General features: G+C 54.5%; 2 protein-coding genes across 2 annotated transcripts; both read right to left on the reverse strand.

Annotated features, from left to right (window-relative positions):
• Positions 1-583: 583 nt before the first annotated feature.
• On the reverse strand, positions 584-13,087 carry LOC111774115 (complement C3 alpha chain-like). The gene is made up of 12 exons (XM_070273125.1): positions 12,967-13,087; positions 11,568-12,077; positions 8,453-8,606; positions 7,412-7,577; positions 7,110-7,268; positions 5,649-5,708; positions 4,675-4,765; positions 3,565-3,610; positions 2,502-2,589; positions 2,110-2,196; positions 1,796-1,901; positions 584-1,347 (listed from the first exon to the last, which is right to left on the reverse strand). The coding sequence occupies exons 4-11, from the start codon at positions 7,508-7,510 to the stop codon at positions 1,803-1,805; spliced, it is 729 nt and encodes a 242-aa protein (XP_070129226.1). The 5' UTR covers positions 7,511-7,577; positions 8,453-8,606; positions 11,568-12,077; positions 12,967-13,087; the 3' UTR covers positions 584-1,347; positions 1,796-1,802.
• A 2,464-nt stretch (positions 13,088-15,551) lies between these two features.
• LOC111774116 (complement C3-like) lies at positions 15,552-24,679 on the reverse strand. Its single transcript, XM_070273124.1, has 18 exons — positions 24,188-24,679; positions 23,567-23,741; positions 23,304-23,374; positions 23,118-23,206; positions 22,948-23,030; positions 22,637-22,724; positions 21,735-21,837; positions 21,475-21,595; positions 21,095-21,236; positions 20,327-20,466; positions 19,942-20,246; positions 19,471-19,830; positions 19,190-19,351; positions 18,800-18,929; positions 17,823-17,900; positions 16,256-16,453; positions 15,962-16,073; positions 15,552-15,711 (listed from the first exon to the last, which is right to left on the reverse strand). The coding sequence occupies exons 1-9, from the start codon at positions 24,281-24,283 to the stop codon at positions 21,175-21,177; spliced, it is 888 nt and encodes a 295-aa protein (XP_070129225.1). The 5' UTR covers positions 24,284-24,679; the 3' UTR covers positions 15,552-15,711; positions 15,962-16,073; positions 16,256-16,453; positions 17,823-17,900; positions 18,800-18,929; positions 19,190-19,351; positions 19,471-19,830; positions 19,942-20,246; positions 20,327-20,466; positions 21,095-21,174.
• Positions 24,680-25,212: the final 533 nt, after the last annotated feature.

Consider the following 25,212-nt stretch of genomic DNA (forward strand, 5'->3'; position numbering starts at 1 on the left):
AAGTACTTAGACCAGAGCCTGCACATAATTGGTGCTCAATAAATGTTTATTTTGACTCTTGGTACCAGATGCATGTTCAGACCAGAGTCTGCCCCTCGAGACCCTGAGCTCATGGCTGAATCTTTTGTTTGCTCATCTGTAAAATGGGATCAGAGTCCTGGCGCCTATTGTAGGATTAAATGAGAGACACACAGGAGAGACCCGCTCTGCCTTCACGTGGTCCCCAGGGGCATCGATAAACAGCCATAACGCTCCCTGTGGATGTCCTGGTTGCAGGAGGAAGGAGCGTCCCGGCGGTATTCCAGAGGGAGGTGGTGTGTGAGATGCAAGATGCTCTAGGCGCGGAGTGCGATGGGAGAAGGAGGGAGAGCAGAGCTGGGGGGTCTCAAACCTCCCAGAGCATCAGGGCCTCCCTGGGGGCTTGTTACGAGGCCGCTTTCCAGGCCCACCCCAGACCTACTGGAGACGCTGAGGCAGGACATGCCACAGGCTCCCGCACGACACGGGGTCTTATCTAGTCAATAAATGCTGAGTGCCAGGCTGGGAACGAGCAAACAGGCAGAAATCTCTACCCTCGAGGAACTGATGTTCTAACGGAGGAGAGAGTAACATGAAGATTTATTGAGAGTGGCTACGACACAATGGGGACATCAGCAGATATTTGAACAACACACAAAGAAACTATGGTTATCGTTCTTAAGACACGTCTCCTTTTTGTCGTCTACAATGTATACATGCCACTATGACCAAGAACTCAAGATCTGGAGTGAGACAGTCCTGGGGTCAAATCCCTCCTCCTCTGCTGGCTCACTGCGGGCCGTTGGGTGGCCCCCGTAACTTTGCCATGCTTGAGCGGGGCAGAGAAACGGGTCTCCGATGAGAGTGAAGAGCTAGACAGGTTCACTGAGAGACCCCAAACGACCAGAGATGCTGGAAAGGACCCAGGTGGTGGCCGATTCAATTTTCCAAGGATGGCCACTGTATTATCCATTGTCACATAACAAGCTATCCCCAAATTTAGCAGCTAAAAGTTGCTTCACTACTTTGTGGTTCCTGTGGATCAGGAATCTGGGCACCTCTTAGCGAAGTGCCTTCGCATCAAGGTTCCCCACAAAGTGGGACCTCAATCTTGGTGTCAGCCGGGACTGTCGTCATCACAAGGGTCAACTTGTATGGTTGAATTTAGGTCTACCATTTTGCTATTTATTTTCAGTTCATCTCTTTGCAGCCCCGGCCCCCGCGTCCCCACGACCTCACCCTCGGCGCATCTGCAGACGTCTTTGTGGCAGATCTTCCGCAGGGAAGATCGCTCTGTGGGCAGATTGTAGAAGGAGCTGCACCTCCGGGCTGCGAGAGGGGTCGAGAGCCTGCGGTTGCCTTGGGCCGGCGTTCCTGGGCGCAGTGTTCCCTCCTGGCCGCGCCCCCCGCAGGCCTCGCCCGCCTAGCTCTCTCCAGCCACCCCGTCAACAGGCCCCTCCCCTTTGCAGACCCCGCCCCCTTCCTGCCCACCCCAGCCCCAGCAGGCCACGCCCAGTCTCTTCTTGGCCCCGCCCTTCCAGGGCCCACACCGACCGCTTCGACCACTCAAGAAAGCCACGCCCCTTGTCATCACACCCTTTTTGGTCCCTTCCAGCGCCTTTCTCAACCCCGCAGGCCCCTCTTGGCCACGCCCCATTCCCTCCTGGCCCTGTCCGTCACCCTCCCTCCTGGCCCCGCCCCTCGCCCTCCTTCCCGGCCCATCCATCACAGGCCTCTTCCCCTCCGGGAGCCCCCTCCACCCCAGACCCCTGCTCACAAGGCTCCTAGTAGTCGTAGACCGTGACGTGCGCGGCCTGCAGGAACTCCGCCTTCAGCATCCTGTGGACCCGGAAGCCCAGCATCGTGTCTTCCTTGTGGGAGAGCTGGGGGAGGAGGGTGCTGTCTGAGCTGACCAGGGCCACTGACCCTTGGGCACTGACCACAGGGCCTTGGCCGTCCCACCGACCACGTGGCCTTGACCACTGAGGAGCCGGCCTCAGACGGCGTGGCTGTCTGGCAACCCCACCCAAGGCGCTGACCGCGGGGTCTCCGCCCACAGGCCTCTGGCGCAGGACCCCCGGCCTCCCTCACCTTCTCCTGGTAGAGGACGACGGTGCTGTCGCTGGAGCTCGTCTTGGTCTCATACTGGAAGGCGTACATCTCCGCCTCGCTCGTGAGCTGGGGCAGAGGGTGAGGATTACAGGTGGTCAGAGACCCCGGGGCCCCCAGCCGCAGGAGCCCCAGTCAGTGCGGGGTAACTCTCAGAGTTCCCAGCCCTTGTCCAATCAGTTGGGGAAACTGAGGCACAATCAGGGCAAAGATTTGGCCAAGGTCATGCAGGGAGACAACCAGAAGAGGGCATGGCTGCTGACCGTGGGGCATTAACCCCTGGACCTTGACCCGGGTAGATGCTGCCTTGCGCACACACGGGGAGTGTGGGGGTTGCCAGGGCAACACCAGTGGGCAGGTTGGACCCTTATTACCTGTTTGAGGTCCTTCTGGTTGGGGTAGAAGCCGGTGATCAGGGAGACCTCCATAATGGTCATCGTGGCCTCTCGATCACCCTGGAACCTGGGGATTTCACAGCTCCCGTCTACTCCCACTTTCCTGCTGTCCCTTCCCCCATCCTCCCACTGCCGTCATCTCTCGCCTGGACTCCTGGGTCTCCCTGTCGCTCCTCTGCCCCCAGCAGCATACAGCTTCAGCAAACAGGATTCTGACATGTCATCTCCTTGCTTAACGACCTTTACCAAATGCCTTGTCTCACTCTTCTACTTCACCTCCTCCCACTCCAGCCTCCATTTGATCAGTCTCTCTCCTGCCACTGGACCTTTGCACATGCTGTTCTCGCAGCCTGGAATCCTCCCTCCTCCACTCTGCCCTGCAAAATCCTTGCATCTTTGCAATCTCAGCCCATGCATCACTCCCTCTGGAGGCCTTCTCTGGCCCACACACCACATCGTTCTCTCATTTGCCCTCCTCTGGCTCACGGACTGCTCCTTTGCTGCACTTAATGACAACCGTCACTTTACATTGATTCTGGGTGATCAGTTTGGTTATTGCCTGTCTCCCCTGATAGGCTGTGAGCTCCCCTGGGGCCGGAGGGGCTGCCTTGCTCACAGCTGTTCCTCCAGCTCCTAGAGCAGAGCCTGGCACTCAGCAGGCACTGGATATGGGGGGCAGAGCAGGACTGGGGGCGGGGCTGGGGCATAAGGAGGAGATGAGGATGCTGGCGAGCCGTGGAGCTTGGAGGCGGCTCTAGGTACCTGGATCATGGAGTATGTTTGCCATGGTGGAGCCCGCCATCCTGGGACCTGGCCGGATGGGGGGTTGGATGGAAGAGCAGCATGGGAGGGCGGGGTAGGAGGTAGCATGGGAGGAGGGTGCAGGGCAGGGCCGCAGGAGAGATAGGGTGAGGGGCAGGCGCAGAGAGGCAAGCTTGGCGGGTCCCCCCTCCATTCGGTCCACAGGGAAAGCTGCTGGGGAATCTGGTTACCAAGAAGTGAGGCCTTCCTCCCGCCCAGCCTGAGATCCTGGTACCCTGACCTTGTCTCCATCCGGAGCCGTAAGGTCTCTTCCCCCTTTTTATTCACTGCAGAGAGAAAGCAGATGTTTAGAGGCTGGGTAACACAGCCTCAGGAACTAGCTTCCTGGGTTCAAATCCTGTCTGCTGTGTGACTTTGGGCAAGTTGCTTAACCTCTCTGTGCTTTGGTTTCCTAATCTGAGAAGCGGCTCATAACATTCCTAACCCAGCAGGGTTGTTGTAAGGATTAAGTGAGTTAATACAAGCAAAACACTTAAGACAGTGTCAGATCAGTGCTTTATAGTTGTCAGTTATTATTACTATCCTTATTACTATTATTAAGAAATGGGGCTCAAGCCAAAAGCTTGGTCACTTTTGGTCCCTAAAAGTCCTGAGACTGGAGAGGGTTGTTCCCCCACCCCGGCGGTGAGCTCCCAATGGCAGCGTTCTCTCTCCTCCTCACTGTGGCCTGCAAGTCCCTGTGCCATGTGCCCCTGTCACTTCTCCAACTCTTTCTCCTAAGACTCTACCCCTTGCTCCTCTGTAGCCACACTGGCTTCCTCACTGTTCCTCAAACCAGGTAAGCTCATTCTTGCCTCAGGGCCTTTGCACCTGCTGTTCTGCCCTCCTGGAATGCTCTTCCTTCAGATCCTTCATGGCTTATTCTCTTACTCAACTCAAATGCTGCCTCCTCAGAGAGCTTCCCTGGAACCTCTCTAAGTCTGAATCATCTTTTTAAACTTTATTTTGCGTGGCACTTATCATCACTGGCTATTATGCTATATATTTATTTTTTATAATGTAGGTTCATTTCTTTTTAATTTATTATAAATAAATAACAGTAAGAGTATAATATACTGTTACTGTGTTATTGTTATTGTTGTACTGTTGTTATATTGTTGTTGTTGTGTTACTGTTTGTCTCCTTCTACTGGAATGTGGGCTCCAGGGGAAGAAGGTATATTTTTTCTTCATGCCTATGTTCCCAGGGCCAATAAACAGAGCGCGCCACGTAGTAAATGCTCACGAAACGTTTGTCGAATGACTGAATAAAGCAATAACTGTGCTTCCTGAATGAGAGCTCAAGTAAAATCATAAAAATGCCGAGTTGGCTTCCCTGGGGCCAGGCTCACCTTCCGGGGCATTCTGGAGAGTCACGTTCAGGTGGAACAGGTTACAGGTGTGCTCCCAGGACTCTGGGGACCTGTGGCACATGGTCAAGATCTGCAGGGCAGGGAAGGAGTAAGAGCCCGTCCCACCCACCCCCTTTCCTCCCTGCTCCAGCCCTCGCCTGCCCGGGGCTCTGCCCCTGCGGGGAGTTCACAGCCAAGCCCGCCCCTCAGTCCGTGGGCGCAGCGGCCAGAACACCCCATGGCATCTAGACCAGCTCTGCTAGAACTTTCTGCGAGGATGGCAGCTGCCTCCATCTGCTGTCCAGAAGGCAGCCACTAGTCGCCTGCGGCTCTTGAGCCCTTGAAATGCAGCTAATGCAACCGTGGAGCTGATTTTTTTTTTTTACTGCAATTAATGGAAGTGTAACTGGGGCTCAGGGAGGAGTGTGACATGCCCCAGGTCACACCACAGAGGCAGGGGTTCACCCGTGACTCCACTGCTGGAAGCAGGATGGTAGGCTGCCTCAAATTTGCTGAATGAGAGGGCTGTCGTCCTGGGCCACAGGGCACGAGGCTGCAAGATGTAACAGGGCTGCTGGCTCAGATAGTGGGGGGAGGGTGCGCCTTGGGAGGCACCCTGAGGGAGAGTCTCCCTTGAGGGGGGCAAGGAAGGAGACACCCCTCCAGGGACTCGCATGGAGGGGCAAACGGGTCCAGAGGCCTCTATCTCCCCTGACTCTTGACTTAGAGCAAATGAAACTCTATCTGCGCCTCGATTTCCCCACCTGTTGAATGGAGTCCTTATTTTTACCAGCTTCCCAGGGGGTGCTGGAGGCGTCCTCAGCTTCGTTCCTAGCAAAGTGCAGTGCCATAAATGGTAGCTCAAATTATTACTGATTTTGATCTTGTCCTGGAGTCTAGTCTGGCCTCTCTTCCCACCCACTGGGGGCCCTGGGCTCCAGCGCAGGATCTCGAGGGTGCGACACCAGACCTACCGAGACGGTGCCTCTTCCTCTGCCGCTGGCTCTGATCTCTAGTTCGTCCTGAGCAGAGAACTGAAAGGAGGAAGGACGCGTATTGGAAGGTGGAGGAAGCAGCAAACATGGCTCGAATGCAGTGGGGGTGGGAGGAAAGCATGCAAGGGCACTGGCGCCTCATTATTTCCCTAACTTGGGGTCTGCTCACTCAATGCCCAGCTCTCCCCATGCAGATAGTTTTACATTTCCTTCTTGTTCTTCTTCTTTTTGGTGAGGAAGATTGGCCCTGAGATAACATCTGTGCCCATCTTCCTCTATTTTGTATATGGGACACTGCCACATCATGGCTTGATGAACGGGGTGTAGGTCCTTGCCCAGGATTTGAACCAGTGAACCCCGGAACACTGAAGCTTGCAAACTTAACCACAACACCACTAGGCAGCTCCTACTTTTCCTTCTTGATAGAACATTTGTGGTGTGTACCCTGTCACAGATCAACCAGAACTGCTGACTCAGGCTATGTCCGAATGTACATCTGTCTAATCTATCCATAGCATCTCCAAAGTTCCCCAGGCATGGAACCCCCACAAGACCCTTCTCCCTGGCATCTCTGCATCGACTCATGCCCCCCACATACCTTCTTCCGTCATCAGCCAGAGCAAAATTTTACAAATTCACATCCAATTGCATCATCCCTGCTTAAACCTCATTGCCATTCTGGGAACACTCCAGCCTCAGGGCCTTTGCACCTGCTGTTCCCTCTGCCTAGATAGCCACCAGGCTCACTCTTTCCTTTCCTTAAGACTTTGCTCAAATGTTACCTTGTTGGTAAGACCTTCCCTGCCCATCCTATCTAAAATTGCAACTCCTTGATGTCCCTACCCGCTTCCTGCTATTTTCCCCCCATAGCACTTGCCAGCCTTTAACACACTATATGTTCTACTTATTCACATGTCTTTATTATTTGTCTCCCCGACTAAAATATAAAATTCTACAGAAACAGGGTTTTTTTCTGTCTTGTTCAAGGCTGTATTTCCAGCACTTAGAACAGTGCTTGGCACACAGTAAGTGCTCAGTAAAGATGGGTCGAATGATTGAAGGTAAATGTCATCTCCTCCATGGGATAAGGTCATGGAAATTACCTTACTCCCCACACCCAGATTATTTTCCCCTTTATACACTTATTTCTTTTCCCTGTGTTCAGAGAGCCTAAAATAGAATATATTGATTCCGTTTCTTTCTAAACTGTAAGTCCCATGAAAGCAGGGACCACAGACCTTTCATAATGTACCCCTGATGCTCAGGAGAATGTTTGGCACGTGGGGGAAATGTTTGTGGAATAAATGAATCAATACATTGACAGTATTGCCAATGGTTGTGAGATACTCTTGGGGAGGGAGATTGATAGGGATATGGCTCTTGGCCTCATGTCCGATGCCACCTCTGTGTGGCCTTCTCGTCTGCCCCTGAGCGCCTCACCTTTGCTGACCGCTGCTGGTAGGCACTGTTCTGATCGATGAGCCACTCCACGCTGAAGGCTGTCTTAGGGGCGCTGATCTGGACTCGGAGATCCTGGACACCCTCGAAGGGGACAGCTTGGCTGAAGCGGGTGAGGGCCTCGACGGCCACCGCCGTGGCCTGGGTGTTGGAACAGAGGCCGCGGATCAGCACCACAGACAGCGCCCCGGGCGCAGCACCACGGACAGCTCCTTCCGGGGGCCTGGCCGCGTCAGCACCTCGGCCAGCGCCCCCAGCCCCGCCTCTTCGAGACCCCGGGTCACCTGGGTGGACTGGAAACCGCCTCCCAGCTCCCGCTTCTCCAGGAGCCACTTGATGATGGCGTACGTCTCATTGTGCCGACCCAGATCCAGCTTCTGCATCAGCGCGTAGGCCGTGGCCTCAATGGTGTACAGGGAGTTCTTGTCTGAGTCGTTCACTGGCCAGTGGCTTTTATGTAGAAAACGGATGGCCACCTGGTCACCCAGATCAGAGCTCCCCTACCTAGACCTGCCCTCCCCTTGTGTCATCTGGCCCGATTGTTCTCATCTGCTGTTTTATTGAGCGCTTACTTTACGTGGAATTCTTTGAGGGGGCTTACGGACACTGTATTTTCAGAACCGCTCTAGGAGACAGGGACTCTATTTCAAGATAGGAAATCGAGGTTCCAGGAGGCTCCTCCAAGTCCCTCCAGTCTTACTGCAAGTGAGTTTTCCTAACTCGACTCCTCTTGACTTGGGGAATGGGGAAGATGGGATAAGGACTTTGGAATGAGGTCGGGTAGGTCATGGGAGGCAGAGCCCTCTCAATCACCCACGTTTAGTGGCCTTCATTCCATCCTTGACCACAACAAGCACTTTCTCACTTAGGGCGTTTGCATGCCCCACTGCCTTAGCTTGGAATGTCCTTCGCCTTTCACACAGGTTGGCCTTCTCATCTTTCAACAGCTCAGGGGTCCTCTTTTCCCACAGGCCTTCTGAGCCCTCTAATCCATACTCCCCTCCCCTTGTCATCTCTCCCACCCACCTTGTATGCTCTCATCTCAGCATTTATCTCAATTTGGAATTCTCTGTTGATCTGTTTGTCTTCTGCCTGCCTCCCCCAGGGGTGGTGGGGCCTTTGAGGGCAAGGACCTTATCAATCTTGTTCACCTTGGTTTCTCAGGATCTGAGAAACCAAGATCAAGAGTTGGCACACCATCGGTGCTCAGTAAATGCTGAGTGACGAAGCACTCATTGCTGGGTTTGAGACCACGCAATCCCCCTCCCTCCACCGCCATGACTGTGGCAGACACACAGTTGTTTAAGAAGTGGCCCCACACCCACCATGGCTGGCAAAGATGTCCAGGCAGTCATTGGCTTTGGGGCTGTTGGTGGGGACCAGAGCATAGGAGACTATGGCTATGGCAAAGGTTGTCTGAATGCTGGGGAGGCGTTGTTCCAGGAAGTCACTGGCTTTCTTCATGCTGGCAATCAAATTCTAGAGAGTCAGAGAGAGGAGGCTAGAGGAAGGTGATCGGGGGAAAGGGGTCTGGGAGTTAGAAGAGAAGCATCCATTGAGAGGAACGTGGGGGTGGGGGAGCTCCCTGTGTGGAGGGCGTATGGCACCCTGCAGGTCCTGCCCTCCTCTTTGGGTCCTAACAGGACGTCCTTGATGCACAATTCCTTCCCTTCATTCAGGGCGATCAGGACAAGAGCTGTGAGGGATACGTCCGCCTCAGAGTTTTGGTAGCCACCCTGTGGATGCAGAACCACACCCATGGTCCCGTCAGCATCTTGGGACCATCTTCTCCAACCTCCCCGACCTTGAAAACTCCCACATGCCCAGCTCTGGGCTGGATGATGCTGAAAGCAGGATGGGGAGAGGGAAGGAGAGAGGAGGAGGAGGGGCCATCTTGAGATTTGCCCGTATGGGGTCTGCCTTACCAACAAAACCTAACAGCCACGGAGGGCACTGGGCTAAACTCTCTACATTACCTCCAAGCATTCTTGCAGCAGCTCCGTTTTCCTGATGAGGAAATGGAGGCTCAGAGAGGTGAAGTCTCCCCATTGCTAGTTAATGACTGACTTAGGGTTTGGACTCCTCTGCAGTCTCCAAGCTTCCACCCTCAACCCCTTCACTGGGTTGAACAGTGCCCCCCGCCCCCAAACTCATGTCCACCCGGAACCTCAGAATATGATCTTATTTGCAAAGAGGGTCTTTGCAGGTGTAACTAGTTAAAGAGAGGTCATACTGGATTAGGGTGGACCCTATATCCAACGGTGAGTGTCCTTATAAGAAGGCCACATGAAGACACACAGAAGGAAGGAGGGCCTATGAAGATGGAGACGCAGAATGGAGCGATGCAGCTACAAGCCAAGGAACACCAGAGCCACCAAGCTAGAAGAGGCAAGAAATGATTCTCTTCTAGAGCTTTCAGAAGGAGCATGGCTCTGCCGACACCTTGATTTTGGACTTCTAGTCTCCAGAACTTTGACAAAATAAATACACTTCTGGCGTTTTAAGCCCTCCAGTTTGTGATACTTTGTTAGAGCAGCCATAGGAAATGAATACGCCCCTCGCGGTCTTTTCCTCCCACAGTGGCCAATGAAGGCTGTGAGGTCTCGAATCAGGTCACGTCCCTCCTGTGCTCAGAACCTTCCATGGCTCCCACCTCACTCAGAGAAAAAGCTCACATCCTCCTTGTAGCCCACAAGGTCCTGCAGAGGGAACCTCTGTCCCATCCCCTCCCTGCCCTCACCTCATCCCCCTCTCCCCTTGCTCACTCTATTTCACACTGGCCTCCTCTCTGCCCTTCAAACATATTGGGCACATTCCAGTCTCAGGGCCTTTGCACATGCTTTTCCCTCTGCTTGGAACACTCTTCCCCTCATTATCTATATGACTTGCTCTCTCACCTCCTGGTCTGTACATTTATCATCTCCTAATGAAGTCTTCCAAAATCACACCGCCATCACCTTGATCCCCCTTTCCCTGCAACCCTCCCCTGACCACTGCTAACATGCCACATTGGTTACATCGACATTAGACTTATTGCCTGGCTGATTTTCGTCTGTTTTCGTAAAACCTGTGTTTGTAACCTCTTTGTGCCACCTTCCTGTCAGGCTCTCGCTCACACAGACCCTCCAACTCCTTGAGTCCTCCTACCCCTGGAGGTGCAATCTGTCTTTGCTGGCTTCATTCCTTTATCCAGAGTTTTATTCAGCAGACACTTGCCAATGAACCAGATCCTCTTCCCTCCCTGGAAGGACTCACAGTATGGAAAAAGCAGACCCTGAGCAGACTATTTCAAATCCTCACTGAGGCCCCCAATGCCCTGCAGGCTCCAGGATCCGCCATCCTTCTTCCCTTTCAGGCCTCAGGATGGACTGTCCTCTCCCCTAGCTTTGGGCTCTGATCACCCTGGTCTCTTTTACATGTTGTCAAATGTGCTGGAGCCTCAGGGCCTTTGCACATGCTGCTTCCCTTGCCTGAAGCTCTCTTTCCCATTCTTCCCCCACCAGCTCTCTTCCTCCATTGGGTTGCTGCTTTATTGCCACTTCCTTTTGCAGGTTTCCCCTGACACCCCCAGGGTCAGACGTGACCCGTATTCAATACTCTCTCCTGGTATTTCTCACCCATGGACTTAATCACTAGTTATAATTCTTTGGGGAACTTTTGCCTCCCCCCATCCCAAGCTGTATCTATCTTGTTTCCTGCTGTGTCTCCCCTCTGCCTAGCACAAGACCTGGTACACAGCCGTTGCTGGATAAATGTTTGTTGAATGAATGAATGAATGAATGCCTAATGTGATAGGTGCAATGATGGAGACAGGCAGAGGGTTGGTATTCAGGGGATCCTTCCTGGAGGAGGTGGTATCTGAGAAAACATAATTTGGCCAGGTGAGGGGAAAAGAAGGGCTGGAGTGGGGATATGTCATGCAGAAAGGGCAACATAAGCTAAGACACGGAGCTGAGGTGGAGGGACCCAGGAGCAGGGAGTAGGGAAGGGTGAGGCTTGAGAGGAGACACGAAGAGAGGGAGATAGCAGAGAGATAGTCGTGGGCAAGTGTGAGCCACGGAAAGTGTTTGAGCAGGACAGAGACCTCCAGGACTGTTTGTAAGCTGTTTCTGGAGGTTGGTGTGGAGGGATACTTGGGAGGGTCAGCCGTGTTGGTGGGGGGATGGCAGGACGCAGGCCCTGTGAGGCATGGGGGCCAGGACTGGGGCCTGCTTGATGTGGGGGTGAGGGAGAGATGGGGTCCCAGCCTTGCCCAGCCTCCCGCACATTGCAATGGAGTGCAGGGCAGTCCAGAGCAGGGGATGTGATGCTGGGGACCAAGCCTCGGCTCTTCCCTTTTCTCGTTCTACCTGAGAGCAGGTCAGGGGCTTGAGATTCCACTGTTAGTGCCCAGAGCCCTGGGTTTTATTGCAGCGGCCCAGGCAGGGGGGCGGTGGGCACCTGCATGGACGCCATGATCACAGGGCCCTTCTCCAAGAAGCGCCCGTCCTCTGCCTGCCTCCGGGTGATGATCCAGTTGGCAACGGCACAGAGAGTGTGCATGTTGATCGTGGTCACGGTCGCGGTGTGGTAGGCCAGGGTGAAGACCCGGAAGACATAGCTCGTTAGCCTTTTGGGAGGGAGATAGGGTGGGTGAGGACCAGGAGTGACAGCCCAGGGGGGTTCTAGGACACAGGCATCTACACCCGTCTGGAGGAGTCCACACCCTGGACCACACGGCTCCAGACCGACCCCTCATTTGCTGTTCCCCAGTCTGCCTGTGCCGCCGGCCCCAAGGCCCCGCAGTGTGGGTGCCCCTGGGGTCATCAAGCCCAAGGCTGGCCCTTTGGGCTTCCTGGGGGGGTGGGCAGGACTGCCAGCGTCCTCATCCTTTCCAGGTGCTTCCGCGGCTGCCCTGGCTGGAGTGGTAGGAGCCGTCATGAAGCCTGTGGGTCAGCATCTGAGTGTAACCTGCAGGATAGGGTGGAGGAGAGCTTGCAAGGAGAGCAGGGCTGGGGGGTAAGGGGGGAGGGTTTGGGGATGGCTGGGGCGGGGGTGGGTGTGGGGGTCAGGTGTCAGGCATCATCTGGGCGGGAGCAGGACAGGGTGTTGGTGTGACTTGAGAGTGCATCACATCTAGAGGTGGCCTGGAGGAGGGGGCTTGTCCGGGTGCATCAGGGAGGGGGCTGCTGGGCCCATGTGTAAACGAAGGTCACTCTCAGGTGTGACCGTGGGAGCCCGTGTGCTGTTGTGTCTGGGGGTGACCTGGGAAACCGCCCCATCGGGTCATCTGGGGAGGATGTGACCAGGAACAGTCACTCGGAGGGATCAGAGAAGGTGACACTCAGGAAAGAGGGGACTCTGGGGGCCACCACGTGCCAGTTTCCTTGGGGCTTCTTTCTTGACTGTAAACTAGGGCTGTCAGTGTGTCTGTGCCGCCTGGTGGAAGGTCCTCCTGAGTGTCGTCTGGGGGGGGGGCGCCTCTAGGGAGGACTCTGAGCGTTGTTACTCGGGTACTACCTGAGGGTTCCCTGGGCGTCTGCTCTTCTGGGGTAACGTTGGGGGTGACAGTGTCTGGGCATTATCTGGAGCTCACTCTCGAGAGCTCCTGGATGGAGAGTTGATGTCTGAGTGTAGCCCGGGAGACGGGTCTGTGTCCAAATTAACTTGAGGGTCTCTGTCCGGGTGTCATGAGCGGGGTGCATCTCTGGTTCCCTGGGGGGTTGGAGGGGGGCTGGGAAGGTGTGAGTACTCAGGTGGAACCAACAGGCCACCCCCTGGGGGTTTTCTGCTTGGGGCCTCCCTGGGGGTGTAACCAGGGGTGGGTCTAACCCGACACAGTGTCTGAATATAACATAACCTGGGGCTTTGGGGTGAACCAGGGGGCCCGTTGTCAGACTCCAGCCTGGAGACAGGGCAGGGTGAAGGCAGAACCTGGGGGCCCTGCTGGGGGTCCCCTGGGGGACTCGGTATCACGTCATCTGGGAGACGAGTCAGAGTTTGGGTGTTATTGTCTGGGAGGGTCCCTGGGGTTACCCCAGCCCTCCACCCAGAGAGCCCTGGACACCGTCCTCGAGGCCCCGCCAGGGTCCCCTCTCACCACTGACAATGTTCTTCATCACCTGGGTCCTGTGCTCCACCCTGACCTTGTCCCACTGGCCTGTGGCATCCAGGTAGCTGGTCAGGATGATCACGGGCATCAGGGAGCTCAGCGTCTGCTCGGGGCAGCCCGTTGGGAGCCTCAGCAGCTGCTGTGTTTCTGTGGGTGTCAGGCTGCCCAGGATTGTCTCACCAAGGATGTCACCTGCCAGGCGGGCAGGGTCACCTCGGGAATGGCCTAAGCCCCCACGGCTCCCTGAGTGCCCCACATGGGCACCCCCAGCCCCTCCTGCACTGTCTGTGCCCAGGCAGGCCCTGGGGGGAGCTGTCCCCCAGCTCTGTCTTCAGTACCTTGGACACTGACAAACACTTCGGCCTCTGTATTGGGCATCTGGTTCAAAACGTCCTTTTTTAGCACCAGTTCTGTCTGGGTCTGACCTGAGTGGACACAACCTTCTCTGACAAGCAGATTCTGGGGCTGGGAGGTCAGAGGGCACAGAGCCCAGGAGGAGCTCGGACCACCCACCTCACCGCACCCCGTCAGGTCAGCCTCTCTGCCCTGGAACGGCCCGGGAGGGTGGGATCCCACATGCTCCTTGCAGACCCCACAAACCTTGGGGGTTCAGGAGGATGCTGTGGGAGAGCAGCTCTGTCCACCCTCCTGCCTGTGGGATGCAATGAGGAAGCAAGTGAAAAACAACAACAGTAATAATAATGACAATCACAATGACCGTAGGAGGAAACATTGATTAACTATTAAAGTAGATTCTGGAGCCCTGATATCTGCCTTCAAATCCCAGCTCTTCTGCTTCCTAGCTGTGTGACCTTGGGAAAGTTACTTAACCTTGCTGTGCCTCAGTTTCCTCATGCATAAAAGGGAGAGAATAATAGTTCCTACATTCCAGCATTGTTCCTAGGGCTCAATGGATTATTATTCTTAAAGCACTCTATTGTAAGGGCTAAACGTGTGTGTTAAGTAAACAAAGTATTTTTGATGGGTCACATACTGATCATGCATAATTTTCATAGCTCTGATTATTCGTCGCTACGATGATCATCCTCATCCTGGAAACGAGGACATGGAGTTCAGAGAAGTTAAGTAAGCTGCCCAAGGTCACACAGCAGGGACAAGATTTGAACTCACCCTGACTCCAAAGTCCCGAAGTGAGGGCTCTGTGATGGATCACACAGCCTGGGTTGCAGGGGAGGCCCTGCTGCCTACACTGGCAGCAAGAGGTGGTGGGTGCCTATTACCTGGACCAGGAGCGTCTTCTTCATGTGATCCTGGATCCCGAGGCCCAAAGCCTTGACCTCCATGTCCACTTTGCCTATCTCGAGTGGGAGAAGCACGAAGGGCACCGTCTTGGAGGAGGTGGGGGGCACGACCACCACCTGGCGGTATGGGGCTTCCCGCCTTGAAGCGCTGCAGAGTCGCTCCTTGTAGGGGAACTCCATGCCGACCTGGGGTAGGGTGATCAGTTACGGGGGTGACCCAGGACCCTAGAGTCACAGTCCCTTCCCTGCCCCTGCCCTGAGAGTCCCGAGTAGGTGACAGCACAGCACAGTGGTTGAAAGCAATGACCCCGTCTGAATTCAAACCTACTCGGCCTCTTATGTGCTGTGTGATCTCAGAAAAGCTCTTTAACCTCTCTGTGCCTCAGTTCATCTCTAAACCAAGAAAATAATAGCATCTGTCTGATGAGGTCATTGTGAGGTTTAAACGAGAAAATAGAAGCTTTTTCAAAGGGCCACCACTTCACTGCACCCTTCAAATAATGGACACACTCCATCCCCTTTATAAAACACGCTGACGTGGGGCCAGCCTGGTGGCACAGCGGTTAAATGTGCATGTTCCACTTCGGCGGCCCAGGGTTCGCCGGTTCGGATCCCGGGTGCGGACATGACACCGCTTGGCAAAAGCCATGCTGTGGTAGGCGTCCCACATATAAAGTAGAGGAAGATGGGCATGGATGTTAGCTCAGGGCCAGTCTTCCTCAGCAAAAAGAGGAGGATTGGCAGAAGTTAGCTCAGGGCTAATCTTCCTCAAAAAAGAAAAAAAAAACCCAATCCCTTGACGGATGTTTCGGTGGGGAAGGAAAGCCGCGGGCTTCACCTTGGCCTGGCGGGCCCTGAAATTGTACAGAATGGCTTGGATCTGGACTTGCTCATTCCTGATCACAGAAGAGGGCAGCTTAAGATCCACAAAGAACTCTTTCTTGACTGTCAACTCAAAGGGACCCGAGACGCAGAGACCTAGAAGCGGCAGACGCGTCAGAGTGACCTGGAGGCCCGCTGTCCCGGGGCGGGACGCTCTCCCGTCCTCTCAGCACTGGTCTGTGGGGTTACCTTGTCCAGCCTTGAGGCTGACGGCCACCAACTGCCACGTGCTGATGGAGTCGGGCACGTTCACGAGAATGCTGCTGTGCAAGATGCTGCCGGAAGCCGGGGGCAGGGCGGCGGCGGGGGTCGGGGGGACATCAGTGAGTTTGTGCTGCCTGAAGCAAGCCTGTGGATCAGGGGTCACTGTCCCAGGATTATGATCACTCTGGGGGGGGGTGTCACTGGGTCACTCCACTGACACACTATCACCAGAGGGTCATCATCTGGGGGGATCTACTGGGATCTGTGCCCCTATTCAGGAAAGTTTCTATCTTGGGACAATCCTGAGAGCTCAGCGTCACCAGTGGGGGCACTGGCCAGGACCGATGTGTGGAGGGACCAGGGGCCAGATGCTGGCATCGGGGTTGTGGTCCTACCCTGATCCACTTTCTGGCAGAGTAATCTTCCTCCAGAGCCAACTGTCAGGGAACCAGGTCCGGACGGGCAGGTCGTCCAGGAAGATGTCATCAAAGTCTTTGTCTTCATCCACTGCAAGGAGAGGACACGGGGCAGGGGTCTCCTTTGTGTCTCCCCCGTGGCCCACCTGACTCCTCAGTGGGGCGCTCCCACGCCATCCCCTTGTGGCCCTTATCACCGTTTGACTGTCCCCCGGCACTCCGTGCCCCTCACGGAGCCCCCCAACCCTGGGCCCCCTGCCGTGACCCCCTCACTTGTCCCCAGAAGCAGCTGCTCCTCTCGCGCCTCCTGAGTCAGGGCATCAGACAGATGGCAGCAGCTCGGGAAAGCGGCGACGCAGGCTGGCCCGTGGTGGACGTGCCGGGTCCTCTCCTCATGCGACAGTGCCACTGGGCTCTCCCGGAGCCCAGCCTCACAGCACTTTCACTCCAGCTCTGTCTCAAACTTATTCACTGTGGGCCAGGGTTAGAGGGACAGAGGAGGGGCTGAGAGAGACCTGAGGGAGCTGGGACCCATCCACCCCAATGCCGTGTACACCTGGCCTCTATTTAGCCCCAGCTCTGGCAGATGCTGGTCCTGGCACTTTGCCTGGGCCTTCCCCAACACTGAACCCATGTGGTGAGTTCTGATGAGGAGGGTGAGCAACAGAGAGGTCCATTCACTGGCCCAGGCCACACAGCTCACAAGTGGCAAAGATGGGACCAGAATTCATGCTGCTTCTTTTTGCTTCTTCTTCTTCCTCCTCTTCCTTCTTCTTTTTTGACAGGGATTGGTAATCCCCCAAGATGCCATTTTGACTCCCAATTTCCATTATATATATATTTTAAATGAAAACATAAAACTTGCTGTTAAGCATGATGTCAAGTGGAATCCTTCTAAATTAGCCAACTGAAGGAATGTGCTTAAAGATAAAAATACTATGGCAATTAAAAAATCTCATTTTCCACCCCATCACAAGATTAGAACACCTGTAGTTAAATAATATCGCTGATCATTACCATAAACAAAACCACAGTTTTTCTAAACTTTTCCCAGAAGGTTAGCATGAGTTTTGATATGGAAATTAGAATTAGGGTTTTACCTCAATCTTCATTAGAGTCCACTTACTGTCCTTTTATTTAGATCCACAGAATCACCAGCATTGCTCAAAGAGACTGAAAAATCTAATATTGATAGAATCCATTCAGCGAACGCCACCCAGTACTGCTTCCCATGTTCCTTGAACTCCAGGCTCAGAGCTTCCTGTTCCGGTCCACACCCTGGCCTCGGGTGTGGCAGGATTGCTACATCCTATTCATTCATACTCAGCACTCCTGTCTCCTTTCATCTACATTCCCTCCTGTATCCCAGAGGCGAGACGTCTAAAAACTACATTTCCCAGACTCCCTTGCTGCTGGGGTTCTCGATGGAGTTAGATTCTGCCACCAAGATGCTCTTGTGTACGATTTGAAAGCTAGAAAGATGTGAAGGCCATTTTCCCTGCAGCAGCAATAGGTGATGGGTGGGCTTCAGTCTATGCGTGTCTTTGCAATGGGCACAATTCCGTGTTCCACCATCTACTCGTCAGCCCCATGAGAGATATCGGTTGCAGGTTCCTGAGATTTCACGATTTGCAAGAACTGTGGTGGGGTGATCTTGAGTCCCAGCAAGCAACCTTCCAACTTTTACTCCTGTTGCCCATCTGATGACTTGGAAAGCACCAAACTCCCCTCGTTAAATACCTCCCTCCCTGCTTGAAGTACCTACAGTGGTTTCATCTCTGTTCTAAGCCTTGATGAATACAGTAGGTTAGGGAGCCACGAGGGGCGCATCCCCTCTGACCTGCATTCCTCTTGGTCTCCAGCCTCTTCAGGGAGTGGCAGCGGCGGGTAGGAGGGGGGCTCCAGGGGCAGTCCCACTCTGGGGGTCAGAGGAAAGAGTGAGAGGACAATTGTCAAGATCATTATAACATCCTTGATAGTTTCTGGGTGCTTACTGTATGCCCAGGGCTTTATATGCATCACCTCATTTTATTCCACAGTCTCCTGATGTTCAAAATTTGCTACTTAAAAGCTGTGCAATCTTCAGCAAGTCACTTAACCTCTTGGGCATTAATTTCCCCAGCTATGTAAAATGGTATAATCATAATTCTATCAATGAGATCATGCATATAAAAGTACTTAGCACAGGGTCCAGCTTGTAGTAAACAGAAACTATTGTTAATACCACTATTTACAGCCTAAAGAAGACACTCCTAGTTGTCCTCGGTATCCATTCTCCCCCTTCATCTGTGGCAACTAAATTTCTATCTTTTACATCACTCAGAATGAAGACTACTTTTCCCAGCCTCCCTTGCACCTGGGTGGGGACATGTGACTGAGTTCTGGCCAATGAGATGTGAGAGGAGTGTCTACCTCTTCCTTCTTCTCTCCATCCTGCTGTCTGGCATGAGGTCCTGGTGAGGCGCCATCTTGAAATATGGCAGAGCAACAAGATAGAAGGAATCTGAGTCCCAGAATGACCTCTGCATAGTTACTAAGAGAGAAGTAAACTTCTACCCAGTTTAAGCTACTGTTCATTTGTATCTCTGATACATGTGGCCAAACCTATACCTTAACTAACACAGAGTGGGTGACTTCTATTATTATCTCCATTTTATGGACAGAGAGATAAGACTCAGAGGAAACGTGACTGGCCCATGGTAAGTGTCAGGGTCTTGGATTTTAGCCCACCTGTTTGACATCAAACTCCACGTTCCTAACCACTAGGCAGCATGGCCCCTGCCTCTGCCCTCCTCCTGCCCCAACCACTGCCTGTACCTGAACTTGCTAGGGTGTCCATCCCTGTGCTCATCTTCATGTCCAATCCAGCGTCCTTGAATACAGCAAGTCTGTCTTTCCCACTGCCTGCAGTGCAGCCAATGTCGTGTTCCTCTACCACTTCCCAGACCTGGAGGGCAAGAGAGAAAGCTGGATGTGGAGCCTGCATGACCCCTCCAGGGAAGGCATAATGGTGCACTGAATTGCTGCTCAAGTAATAATTCTCACACCATCTCTCATTTATTGAGCTCTTACCACCTTCCAACCCATGCTGTGCACTGGCTCTTGAACCCTCTCAAGCATCGGTATTGCTCATTTAATAGCTGAAGAAACTGAGGCCCCACTTAGAACCTCCAGGCAACCTCTTGGCAAAAGCCCACATACTCTCACCTTCTTCTGTGTGAGCTTGTGTTTGCTGTTCAAGACATAGACAGCCTTGTCCACAGACACCAGCCCCACTGTGGCCTCTGCATCACCTGTCACCTTCACCTCCACCCGGCTGTTGGGCTCCAAAATCTGGGGGCGTTGGTCATTTTTCAAGCCAACCTTCAGCTGAGCCAGGAAAAAGAGAGAAGTCAGGGAGAGGGACTCATAGTCTATCAAGGGGCTTCCACTTTCATGTTCATGCATCAGAGAACTCCACCAGGCTAATCTCAACCCCATGCATTTACTTGTATCTTCTCCACGCCCTAGGTTGAGCTTTTAAGGCCACATCTCTTCCACTTCCTCTCGCCTGCCCCCAGACTGGGAGTCCTTGAACTTTGACATGCCCTCTCCTCAGCTCTTTGATGGTGATGTGCAACTTAGGGAGTCTGGTTCACCATCCCCATGCATGTGTCATTCACATCAATCCATACGGAATCGGCCACAAGTTCAGGGTCCTGGCCAGTTGCTCTGGGCAGTAAATAAAAGGCCAGGATGCGGAAGGAGGGCAGCATCTTTGAAGTCACATCAATGCTAGCTGACATGAGAGCATTCTGAAGACTTTTTGGCTGACGTTTGGCGTACACGATCTGGCCCTTACTCAGGACCTTGGAGACAAGGGAGGCCAAGGATGAGAAGGGCAGGGCCAGCTCATAAGGGAGACCCACAGTCCCTTTGTTTCAGCCTCTTGGCCTGAGCCCGCCCCAGATGGTTCCTACCTTCACACCACTTGTCACAGTTCCTCCAACCCAGCTAGCCAAGAGTGTTCCAGGGAAAGAATTCCTTGACTCAGGTCCCAGTCCTAGCCCCTGACCAGGATGGTGAAGTGAGTGATCTTATCCTTGGTTGTCGAGTCCCGATGGTTTGTGTTGAGGCTCAGCTGCAAGTTGCTGCCAACTTCTGTGCCCAATGTCTTCACCTTGATGTGCAGGAAGTTCCCTGACCTGTCCTGAGTTGAGTAGGGCCAAGCTGTCATGGTGGCTGAAGCCTTTTCCCCGGACTGGAGAGACTCATCTGTCTCCACCTGGAGAGAGCAATGGGCAATTAACTCCCAACCCTCCCAGTTCACGCAATCCCGCCATCTCTGCCCTGTCAGGTCGGTACCACGATAGGCAGCTTGTCCAGATCTCCACGTGTGTTGATGACCGAGTGGCCTCCCCATTGGACGAAGTGTACACTTTGTGTTCTTGGCAGCAGACGAGGACTTTGGAGGCTGGAGACCCATCAGGATTTGAGACCAAAACCTAGGGTGGAATCTAGCATGAGACAAAGGACAGGTGCGGGGGTGGCCTGGCATGAGAAGTGGGGACTGAAAGTGTAGTCTGGATAGGACGGCTTGCATAGCTGTGCAAGTTGCTCACTGAACAACACCAGGGACACCATTCATATTAGAGTCTTTATGATGCACAACCCTATGACCCTATGTGGAGGCTCTGGGTGTTGGCGTGGCAGTGGGGTTAGGGGGAATTGGAGGTGGAGGGGGTAGGAGGAGATGTGGAGGGCTTGAGGTAAACTTGAGTGCAATTGACACCAAAGGATGTTTCTAGTTTTCCTAATGGCCACCAGACATCTCAGAGTTACCCCAAATGATTGCACGTAAAAACGGCAAGCCTGCTGTGCAAATGCAGCCTCAAAATGAACCCCTAAGCCCCCCCATAGAGAAATTCTGGGGCCATCAGCCTACTTCAGGGGACCTGGGTCGGGACCTGAGGGGCGCTTGGGCTTGGTGTGGGGCTTATGATGGATTCAGTCCTCAGACAGATGAATTGTGGGGGGCAAGTGAGTCCAGTGTGGGTTTTTGTCTCCCTGGGGGAGGCATCTTTTGGGGGAGGGAGCCCTGAGTCTCTGGGTGGCGTGAACTTAGTCTCTGACCCTGAAGTGGAAGGACATTCCCGGCTTGAAATACTGTGGTGTCCTGATGAACTTGATGCTGTATGGGATCTGGGCGATCTTCACCCCGGAAATCTCGGCCTGGACCATCTCACCCCATGGAGAGACAAGGGGATTGTGAGACCTACGGAGGAAGTTCAGTCTCTTGGGGGGGTGGCGAGACTGCTGGTATGGGAGACCCATCTTGGTGAAGGCAGGGAAAGAGAGCAACACAACTCCAGCTCCTCCCAGGCTTTCTGGTATTTTCCCATGTCTCTGATGAGGAAACTGAGGCTGGGAGGTGGCCTGAGGTCTCAGAGTGTCTGGGCTGGGAAAGAACAGATTGTCATGACCTCAGCCAGGGGCCTGAGTGAGGGTGGTACCTGAAGAGAACACAGTGACATTGACAAAGATTGAGATCTCCTTGAAGTCCTTTTCTGGGCCTTGGCATGCATCCATCAGCATGTTCCTCTGGAGGGAGACGTGGCCCTGGCCTTCTGAGATCTGCTCTCAGGGCAGGAGAGAGGAAGAGCTTTCTTGGGGAGTGGAAGAGGGTAGGGGAGGGGAGGCAGTGGGGGGAGGTGGTGGAGGGAAGATGAGGGAGAGGAGATGGGAGGCGGGGGAGGGGTCAGAACTCAGTCACCTCCACCCTCTGCAGTGAACTTTGGATGGGGATCCGGCAGGAATCCTGCTTTATCCCAAAGATGGCCAGAGCGTATCCATCCACTAGCTCGTTGAATGTATACCTGGGGGATGGAGTGCCACCCGACTGGCTCTCACGCACCCACAGAACCTCATGTGGCTGCAGAGATGGCCTGTCTGATTTCACGGGACTGCAGCAATGGTGGCAAAATGTTGAGAGGGGTGGAAGTGGCCCCTGGAAGCTTAGATGGCTTCATTGCTGACCCACACAACCCTGGGAGGTGACAAATATGTCCCTTAAAGCATTTTTGGGTTGCAGATGTGGCCTGTGCAATCTCATAAGATGGTATAGGTAGCCTGTACAGCCTTATCAGGCAGACTCGGTGGTCTGTAAAGCACAACAGGGCTGTAGGAATGGTCTGTATAATGTCAAGAAGTGGCAGACACAGCCCTTACAACCTTATGCAGACTACATGGCCTGTACAACCTCACAGAGCTGTAGAGATGGTCTATAAATCCCATAAAGCAGCAAATGTAGCATTTGCAATTTCGTAGAACTGCAGAGATGGTCTGGGCAACCTCACAAGACAGCAAAGGTGCCTGTGCAACCTCGTGGACCTTCAGAGATGGTCCAAACCATGAGATGTGGTACAACTCCATTAGGTAGATGAAATGGCCTGTCCAAACCCAGAGGCCTGAAGGGATGGTCTGCACAACCTCACAGGTGGCAGAAGTGGTCTTCACAACCTCATAGGACAATATAGGTGGCCAAGAGTGTCTCCTGGGTGGCAGAGATCCCCCCTACCATACCCTAAGGGCTACAGAAGTGGTCCACTTCTCTCTACTCATTCAGTTTCTTGGCGTGCCTCGTCCTCTGGCCAGGCTGGGCCAAAGGGGACTCACCAGGCCCGGATGTCCACGCCCAGAGCCTCATCATTGAGGCTGAAGAAAGTCTTGTTTGGCTTCAGCTGGACCTCGAAGGACGGGAGCACTGGGTGGAGGAAAGGTAGTGGACACCCTCAGCATTTTACTGTCCCCCTTGTCCCCTCCCTGCCCTGCTCCTTCCTCGGTGACTCTGGCAACACCCAAGGGCTGGAAGATGTGGTCCTGTTCACCAGCACCCAGCTCAGGCCCCGGCACACAGTAGGTACACCATGAGACCAGCCCTGCTCCTTGCGTATCCCACCTGGCCCTCCCCACCACACCCTGCTCACCATATTCCTTCACGTCAAAGGCTGCCTTGAACTTCTGCCTGGCCGCACTCTGGTAACTGGCTTCGATGCTCCAGGTCCCAAGGCTGAGGCACAGAGAGTTAGGAGGGACGGAGACTGAGAAGAAGAGCCTCCATCCTCCCAGCCCTGGGGCTCCCGGGGGGGCGGGGCACCTGATGAGCTCTGGGAGGCGGAAGGAGCTCACGAGGAAACCTCTGTTGGCCTGCAGATCCTGGCTCATCACAGTGATCCCGTCTGGGTTCTGTGGGGACAACGGGTGGGTGGCTCATGTCCCCAGGCCTTCAGCCTATGATATCACCCCAGTGTCCAGGATCCACCTTCCTATCAGGAGAGGCCACCTTGATGTCCAGAGTGAATGTCCTGGTCACGGGATCCATCCTGTGGTTCACGGCAAACACCCGGTATTGAACTGGAGGAGGAGGAAAGACCCTGAACGTGGGAGAGAGTTTGGAGAGGGGGGGGTGTAGTCATTAAGATCTCAGGAAGTGGGGGGATGTTAGACAGAAGGAGACCTTGGGGGTTGGGACATGTTGGGTACTGGGCGGGGGAGACCAGGGACGAGAGTCAGCGCCTGCCCTGGGTCAAGTCCTGGGGGCTGTACCCAAGTGCTCAGGCGTGTAGATGGTCTTGTCTGTCTGGATAAAGATATAGCCAGCGTGGGGAGCCACGAGCACTGGCTTCTCCACGAAGGAGGACGACGAGATGGGTGCCCACGTTGCCCGGATGATGACATACTGCTTCCCCTGTTGTGGGGGGTATACCAGGCTCTCGGGAATCTGGGGAGAGATGCCCGCACTCCTCAGGCCCTGCTGGAGTCTCGAACCCTGGGGCCCAAGCTCTGGGCCAGATCTTGGAGAAGCAATTGAATGGGGGCCTTCTGGCTCTGCCTTTGGGAGCAAGACGGCCACGTCCAAAGGTATCCAGCCAGGAGGGCTGCAATCCCGTCCATGATTGGCTTCCCAAGCCACCAGCAGAGGGCGCCTTTTGTTAATGCACCCAGAGGCATCCAATGAGCTGATCATGGCCGTTCTTGGAACCCTGTCTTACCCGAATTTGGATTTAAGCCGGCAGGACATAAGAGGAGCAGTAAGCCTATCCAGGCCCTGTGTCTACTCTCCAGTGTCCTTCGTGGGAAGTCCCTCGAGAGACTGCCCCTCACCACCCTTGCTGCAGACCCAAAGCCTCCCTTTGCAGCCACCCATCATCCTGGCCCATCACCCACCGTCACCAGTGCCTGGACCATAAAGTTATTTTCCTGCAACAGCATGAGCTGGCTAGTAGCCACCACCGTCCTCTTCATGGGAAAGTCCCACACCATGAGGTTCACCTCCAGGGGACCGGTGAGGGGCTGCCCACAGTCGGAGTGAGCTTGCACGTGGATGTTCTCGGGGCTGCCGACCCATAGCACTCGGGGGGTCACCAGGATGTACCTGCCAGCAGACAAACAGGAGCACGGAGGGACTCAAGGTGGGGAAGCCACGGCGGAGACAGACGGGGTCGCACACAGGGACTCACGCAGACGGCAGATGTGCAGGCAGCTGGCAGAGTCCCCTCAGGCCTCCAGACTCACAGCGGCTCAGCATGGGTGAGGGGGGTCCCCAAGAGGACTAGAAGCAGCCCCAGGGGCCAGGGCACGTCCATGGCAGTGGGAGGATGACGTGGGGCCCCAGGTCACAGGTGCTTGTCCTCTTGTCTGCCCAGCTCTGGTCTGTTTGTTTGGCCTATCCCAGCTGAGTTAATATCTAAATGGACCGGGGCAGGGGGCGGAATCCCCATAAATTCAATGAGGGGAAAGGGAGCTGCTCCTCCCTTCTCAGCCAAGCTTCCACTGGGGGCTGTGGACAGCGGCACTGAGCAGTGTTCCAGCCGCCTCCCACCTTGGGAGCCACAGTGGCAGGGGGGGTGTCCTTCCCGTGAGCCACGGGGTCTCATCCTGAAGCCCTCCCCTCCCCCAGCAAGGAGCCTGGGCCATGTGGATGGCGCACTGGACTCAGGGCTTGGTTGAGATTGGCTGGAGGGAGCAGATAGGGTTGTCCCCACCTCCACTCTTGTGAAATTGGCCAGAGTTCCTGGGGCGGCTCCTGCAGTGGGAGAGGATAGGTGTATGTTTTCATTTCCTAATCACAGGCACAAACAGCCAGTTGTCATTCAGCCGTCTGGCCCCAGCGCCCCCCATAACAGAACCCTCTGGGAAATGCACGGGTCAATCTCTCTCGCTAGAATCAGATCCTTCTGCACCCAGGGCGC

Source organism: Equus caballus, chromosome 7, assembly GCF_041296265.1.
Source record: "Equus caballus isolate H_3958 breed thoroughbred chromosome 7, TB-T2T, whole genome shotgun sequence".
Lineage (NCBI taxonomy): Eukaryota > Metazoa > Chordata > Mammalia > Perissodactyla > Equidae > Equus > Equus caballus.

Bases quoted from the DNA above. Each gene is read 5' to 3' on its own strand.
- LOC111774115 (XM_070273125.1), bottom strand. From the start codon at position 7,510: ATGCAGAAGCTGGATCTGGGTCGGCACAATGAGACGTACGCCATCATC. The intron at 7,269-7,411 runs GTGACCCGGGGT...TCCAACACCCAG, and splicing joins GCGGTTTCCAGTCCACCCAG to GCCACGGCGGTGGCCGTCGA. The intron at 2,197-2,501 runs GTAATAAGGGTC...CCTCTGCCCCAG, and splicing joins ACCAGAAGGACCTCAAACAG to CTCACGAGCGAGGCGGAGAT.
- LOC111774116 (XM_070273124.1), bottom strand. From the start codon at position 24,283: ATGGTGTGGGACTTTCCCATGAAGAGGACGGTGGTGGCTACTAGCCAG. The intron at 23,742-24,187 runs GTGGGTGATGGG...ATCTCTCCCCAG, and splicing joins TGGTCCAGGCACTGGTGACG to ATTCCCGAGAGCCTGGTATA. The intron at 21,596-21,734 runs GTGACTGAGTTC...CCCTGAGAGCAG, and splicing joins GTTCACTGCAGAGGGTGGAG to ATCTCAGAAGGCCAGGGCCA.